General features: G+C 44.4%; 1 protein-coding gene across 1 annotated transcript in view; it reads right to left on the minus strand.

The window, feature by feature from the left end:
* Window positions 1-6258, minus strand: part of RGS7BP (regulator of G protein signaling 7 binding protein) — a 119232-nt gene extending 112974 nt beyond the window's left edge. The window contains exons 1-2 of the mRNA XM_027101027.1: window positions 5409-6258; window positions 4329-4495 (exon numbers count right to left, since the gene is read on the minus strand). Coding sequence (XP_026956828.1) covers window positions 4329-4495; window positions 5409-5573 — 332 coding nt within the window. The 5' untranslated portion in view covers window positions 5574-6258. The remainder of the gene's footprint in view (window positions 1-4328; window positions 4496-5408) is intronic.
* Window positions 6259-6828: the final 570 nt, after the last annotated feature.

Consider the following 6828-nt stretch of genomic DNA (forward strand, 5'->3'; position numbering starts at 1 on the left):
TGAATATCCAGTGCAACAAAGGTACCACATCAGCAAAGGAAAAGGACTCCTGATAACCAGCCCACCACCACAGCATAAACTCCTGGGGTTTGCTGGAGGTTATTGGTTCTTCTGGGCCCTCCTAGCTTATATGCTGTATTCTTTCTCTCTTCACTCTCAGGAGATGGTGTGGTTGATAGAACAGGCACTAGACCAGAGAGCATGAAACCTGGGTTCCAGTCTTAGAGCAGCCTGGGACTGGCAGAATACCCCTGTCAGGGTAGGCATCACCCACCTGGCTCCCTAAATCCTCTCAACTACCCCAGGAGTGAGCATGACAACTAGTTTACAGATAAGGGAGTTGAGACTTAGAGAGTAAGTAATTCCATCAAGGTCAGCACAGATGGTATTCAGCTCCGGTTTGCCTGACTGTAAAATCCTCATGTACACTCGACCAAGCTGTCACTTTAAATCCTCCAAATCTCAGATTCCTCAAACATAAAACAAGGATATTTTGCTAAATCAGTACTCTCTGTATCATGGAGCCCTAGGGATTCTTCAAAGATGTCTCAGAAGTCATTTTTGGAGGGAAGTTCAAGGAGACAGGGTCCAGACAACTGCCTACCCCTGCACACACACATACACAGAAACATTGAGCAGTGCCCCTCTTAGCTTTAATGCCTAGGAGAGGATCAGCATGGTGAAGGTATAATAACTGTGGTAAATCAAGCCATTCAGAGGAGACTTTGGATTCAGCTGCCTGGCTCTGCCCAGAAAACATCCAATGCCTTTGAAAGAAAAGGCTGTACCTGAACTTCTGCTGATCTAAACACAATTTGAGAAAGTGTTTCAGTTGTATCTGTGAAGATGGCCTTCTTACCCAGGGTCAGCTAGTGAGAAACACAGTCCAAGTTTTCTTCTCTTGTGTTCACCATTCCTTGAGGGTTTCAACTGGTCAGGGATGAAAGGGATGTAGCATTTATGGCTTAATTCTTTTTTTTTTTTTTTAACTTTTAACCCAAACTGTATTTTATTATATTTAGACATCATCCATTGTAAGAAACACCACTGTTTTATGTACCATTAGGAATGAAAAGATGCTGCCACTCAATATGATGCATCATCCATTGTAAAATGAACTGTAAATTCAGAGACATTAAAATGTTAAAGATCTTAGGGATGATGAAATTGTGGGTCTCAATTGAGAGGTCTCACAATGCCATGGGCTACCTATGTGGTTTAATCCAACTCTGTTTTTGCTCTTCCTCTCTGTTTATCTTGCCTCATTTTCCTTTTACCCTGTCCACTTTCAACACTGCCTTCTTCCTCTGGCCCCAGAGCCAGGTGGTAGAGAAGAAAGGAGTGGTCTGTGTTGGTAAGAAATGAGACAATTCATTTACTCCTTCAAGTCCTGCCTTTCCCCCCACCTGTATTCCTACAAAGAACAACGCATTGGTGCTTAGATGACCACTATCAGGCAGGCATCTTGATGAATGCACAGAGAGTCAAGATTTACTTTATCCCATCCTTGTAGCTCGTATCCCTTTTGCTAAAAGCTACATATGTAGAAAAGAATAAAGCCAATGAAAGTCAAGTGATGAGTTCATCATACCTTTTTGATGGTGATCATACCTTTCTAAAAACATTTATTGAGGTATCCTTTACATACCATAAAATTCACTCATTTTAAGTGTGCAATTCATTGATTTTCAGAAAACATACAGTTGTACAAGCGTCACCACAATTCAAATTTGAATCATTTCCATTACCCCAAGAAGATACCTCAAGCTCATTTGCACTCACACCCTGTTCCCACTCCAAGCCCTAGGCAACCACTAATCTTTCTGTTTCTTATAGATTTGCTTTCTCTGAGCATTTCATATATATGGAATCATATAATACTTGGTATTTTGTGACTGGCTTCTTTCATTTTGTGTACTCTTTTGGAGGTTCATCTATACATTAGCACATCTCAGTACTTTGTTTTTTTTACGTGACACCTTTTTGAATGGCAGCATTATATGGAGGAAATTTCACAGATTTCAGAAGCATGCAAATCTGGGGCCAAATCAAAGTTGTACCACTTCTTAGTTGTGTGTCTTTGGGCAATTTCCTTAACCTCTCTAAGACCCATTTGTAGAACAAGGATACTAATCCCTCCCTCAGAGGATTATTCTATCAACTAAATCGATTTTGCCAGCAAACAATGGGCAGTCAAGAAATCTAGTCTTTCTGTCTACATTCCCCAGGAATCACTGTTTTCTTACCCCTGCATTAAATTGTAAATTGAATCCTACTGCCTCCCTACCAGCCTTCACATGAAGCTTGAAATGAGAGCCCACATAACTAGCAATATCAGGAATGGAATTCTGCCAAGGGGAATCACATCCTTCATTAATGGAGCCCAGATGGTGAGGATCTAAAGGCATTTCCTTCAATATTGCTGTCATTTTTTAGAAAGAAGGTTAAACTGTATTTCATTGTTATTTTAAGGTGGAAAATGTTTCGAATTGTATTCTAGAACATTCTACAGAGTTGGCCTTACTTTTGCAAGCCTCTAAGAACAACGTATTTTCCCACTAATTCTTATAAAACTGCCCCCAATAACATCAACTCTCAGATAACATGTAAGTAAGTAGTAAAGGGCTATAACCCCCTGAATTCATAAAATTCACCTCAAATCCTCAAAACTCAACTTTTAGCCAATAGTTTCAGACTCTTTCTTTCCTAAACCTTTAGAAGAACCTGAATTTCATGTGTGTAGCAGAATAGACTAAATTGAACTCCTTGTTCATTTCTCCAGTCCATCTTTTCTCATTAGAACATATCAATTTGAGTTCCAAGTTAAAGGAACTCTGGATATAAGCACACCATGCACTCTTGGACACAGAGTTTACATAGATGCAGTTCCTTAGCCCTGAGCCCTCTTTTTCCTTCTGAATCATTGTTTCTCCACAGTTTTTAGTCCACCATGATTCCCTTTTGTGTTTCTGATTGTTTTTCTCTCTTCTTCTCTGAGATTTATCACAGCTGCATTTCTTCCCCAAATTCCTTAAACACTTAATTCCTTTCCACCTCCTAGATTCACTCCCAGATTTACTTCCTATTAAGTATAGTATAACAGTTAAAACAGAAAAGGATAATACTTTTCAATATTTCTACTAAATTAAATAGGTTTGCAACATATTTTATGTATCTCTCACTTCAAGGAGGTTAGCACAGTGAATCATTTTTCATCATGTAAAATGTCTGTTGTCAAATGTAGACTAGTTATTAAGAGAGGCGACATATGGCTTTCTATCCTTTATATACTAATAATTGTCACTATATATATTAATGGCATTAAAGATAACAAAGAGTGACTCTTTCAAAAAAGTAAATTAGATATAATTCCTACAAGTGATCAATCTGCAACATTATCAGGAGAGTCTGACTAACTAGAACTTCTACTGTGATAAAACCATACTCATGAAGACAAATAGATAAAAGCTATATCCAGACTGAATCAAACACTTAAATCAATGTATCTGCATAAGGAGTCCTGTGTTTCCTTGCTCTCTGTACTTATCTGAAAATAGGAACTGTTAACAAAATCCAGGACTAACTTTTCTCCCACTATTGAGAGATCGGGAAGGAGTGAGTGCGGTCTCAGGAGAGAAGCTTTCACTCACTGTCTTATCACCTAAAATAGGCATGAGAATCCATAAATGTGATAAAAAGAAATAAAAATAATTGGGGGGGGCACAAAAAGCTTAAATTTAGTTAGATTTGTGAATTTCCCCAATCTTTAAAAAGATTTCCTCATGTTAAAACTTCCCTTTCATACACTACAGTGAAGAGAGTAATTTATATCCAAGACTTTATTTTAGGGAATTTATTTTAAATGATATCATAGGAATTTATCTCATGGTGTAAATAGTTTAGTAAATCTGGGATTCAGCAAAGATTTTTCCCCTACTGCACAGGGCTTTTGTGCAGTAGATGTTTAGCAGCAGATGACAAATTAATCTTGAGGCATGATGATTTAACTTCAGTTTGGTGCCCAAACATTCTGCAAAAACATCTTAAGCCCCAAATTCCAACATGTGGCCAGCATATTGAAAGTTAATTTTAAAAAAAAATCACTTAATAACCCAAATATTCAATACATATATAAGAATCACACAACTTTTGGATAATAATTTGGTCTACAGTCTGTTCATAGCTCTCTAGAAAATCCTGATCTCGGAGTGATTGGTTAAAACCTCACATTTGCAGAGGACATCTCTCAGGCCTCAGTCACCATAAATATCTGCCCGCATGCACACATCATGTATATGAATTACCAAATAATGCCAAGAGTCTCCTACCCCGAGATGGCAGCAAGTTTTTGGTGTGCCTGGCGGGCCATTTCACAGCCTTTGGTTCTTGTCTTGTGCATTTCCCCCCTGAGTGAAGGGCAGCTGACAGAGACGTCCCCGATAGAAATGACCAATTCTCGGTACAGGGCCACTTGCGTGTTGAACTCTTGGACAAGCTGGAAAAGAGAGCGAGTTTCTTTCGTAAGACACTGATCAGGAAGTTTCCTATTTTGTGTTACCTAAACAGAGGCTTTCGCTGACCCCTGAGCCACCTCCCCAAATCTCCTGCTAAAGAGCCTACAGATTGTTTAAAGATTGGGGCACAAAGATGTAAGTTCTCTTCATCCAAAGCAAGTGTTTATTTTTCATCGGTAAGTCTCGTCATGGAAGCTCTGTTTCCAGACCTACTTGCCGCCACCCGTTCAGACTCAGTTTCTGAAGAGCCAGAGCATATTTGGAGAGCTACCATGCCACTCCCAGGTAACTAGAGAGTGATGCTGGGAACTCTCGCATAGAAGTCTCCCCTCTACCACAGCTGGGATGTGGATTTGAATTGGCCTGGGGATAAAGGCCAAAGGTGGGTTATATTAGGCAAACCATTCACCTCCTGCCGGACCACTGAACCGCTCCGGGCCGGGCTCCGAGCTTGACGGGAAGACTGGCTACAGCCTCTGAGCTGGAACCTTCGTCCCCTCCGCAGAGCCCCGTGCACTCTATTTGGGTTTGTTTGCTACTGTCTCCCCACAAAGCAGCACTCTTACCTACTCAGCCCCTCCCTCCCTGGTGAGCCAGCCAGTTCACCGTGTCTTTCCTATCTGCCGTTCTCCGAGGGGGTAGAGGCACGACCTACAGCCGCTGACCCCAAGACCCTTTCCGCGGCACTTCTTGGCGGGGCCAATACGACCCGGTGTCACCCCGAATCTGGGGGACTGCAGATTTAAAAATAGTGCATGTGCACGTGACCGGCATGGAGGAGCTGAGGGTGGCGGAGTTCCTGGCACTCAGGCAAAAGATTAACGTACACGATTCCCCCCACCTCTCCAAAAAAAACAAAAACAAAAAACAAAAGGAGGCGCATTTTCCACCTACCATCTTGCAATCGTCCAGGGCTCGTTGGGTTTTGTGGGCGCTCTCGGAGCCGCTGCCCCTGCGCTCCCAATCCCGGCTCTGCAGCGGGGGCTTGCTGATCTGGAAGATTGAGGAGCGGGTGGACCGGCTGGGGCGCTTTTTGCGCCCATTCGGTGCAGAACTCATGCATACACATCCACCAAGCCGAAGCCGCTGGTGCAGTGCGCCCCGGCGCGGGCGGCCAGGTAGTTGCCCTGCGCGCCGCCTCCAAGCAGCCGGAGCCGGGACCCGAGGCGCGGCGCTCACAGGCTTGGGACTGGCTGCGCGGGTGGGTAACCTTCAGCTTGAAGGAGAGCCGGGGAAGCGCTGGCTGTGCCGTGCAGCATCGCTTCCACTAGCAGTGAGGAAGGAGCTCGGTCAAGTTCTGCTCAGCAGCACTGCCGGCCCTGTCCCGGGAGCTGGACGCTGGCGCGGGCTCGCACTGTCTTCCGCTCGGCATGGATCGCAAGGCTGGGCGAGAAGGAACACGCCGCCCGGCGGTTCCTAGTTTCCATTCAGATGGGTGAGCAGCTTTCAAAGCCTGCGCTGCCAGGTGGAGGGGAGGGCGGGCAGGGGGAGATTGTCGCTCTAGCCTCGGGTGTCTTCCCGCAGCGGCTCTCCGTTCTTCTATCTCCTCCCTCCCCCGTCACCAGGCCTGGAAGGGCTGGCAGTCCCCGAAGCAGGCAGTTGGTCGTTGTCTTGATTCTTCGTCTCCACGGGGCTCATCTGTTTGAGGATCCCTAATGAATCCGTGGCGGGACTGGCAGACGCAGGGAATCGGTCCGGCTGACGTTGTTCGCGGCCCCGCACATTGATAGGACAGGAATACTAATGTGATCCGTCCATACAACCCCCTTCCCCCTCCAGGGTTTATGCACTTATCCAATCAAATCCCCGGGAACATCAATTGCAATATTACTTCATCTGCTCTATTATTAGAAACGAAAAGTGTCATCAGAGTGGAGCACATTGCCACATACTGGGACATAAACACGGATTTCCGATCAACCAGTGTGAGCTTGAGGCCCTCACCTTCCAACACATTCCGGGGCCACAGATTAGTAAAGCCCAACGAGGAGGGAGTGAGGTTTTTGCCTCAAAAGGAAGATCTCTTGATAACAGTTTTTAAAAATAGCTTTGTTTCCGGGAGTTTTGTCGTTGTGGTGGTGTTTTTGTTTTTGTCTATGTTCACCATGTGCCGGGAGAGAAACCTGCAGCAGTGGGGGCAGAATGCAAGAGGGCTTCAGTCAAACTGGTCCTCAACCCATCCCATCCCATCTTAACGAGTCAAGCTCCTGGTCTGAGATTCCAGAATCTCAGGACCCAGCTCTGAGAGTTTCCCAATAGAGAGTTGAACAAATGAGAGCCAACAGGCCTCCCTGGACACTCAAAATGACTCAGC

Source organism: Aethalodelphis obliquidens, unplaced genomic scaffold (assembly GCF_003676395.1).
Source record: "Aethalodelphis obliquidens isolate GAN/ISIS:26980383/991018 unplaced genomic scaffold, ASM367639v1 scaffold4, whole genome shotgun sequence".
In the NCBI taxonomy this organism is placed as follows: Eukaryota; Metazoa; Chordata; class Mammalia; order Artiodactyla; family Delphinidae; genus Aethalodelphis; species Aethalodelphis obliquidens.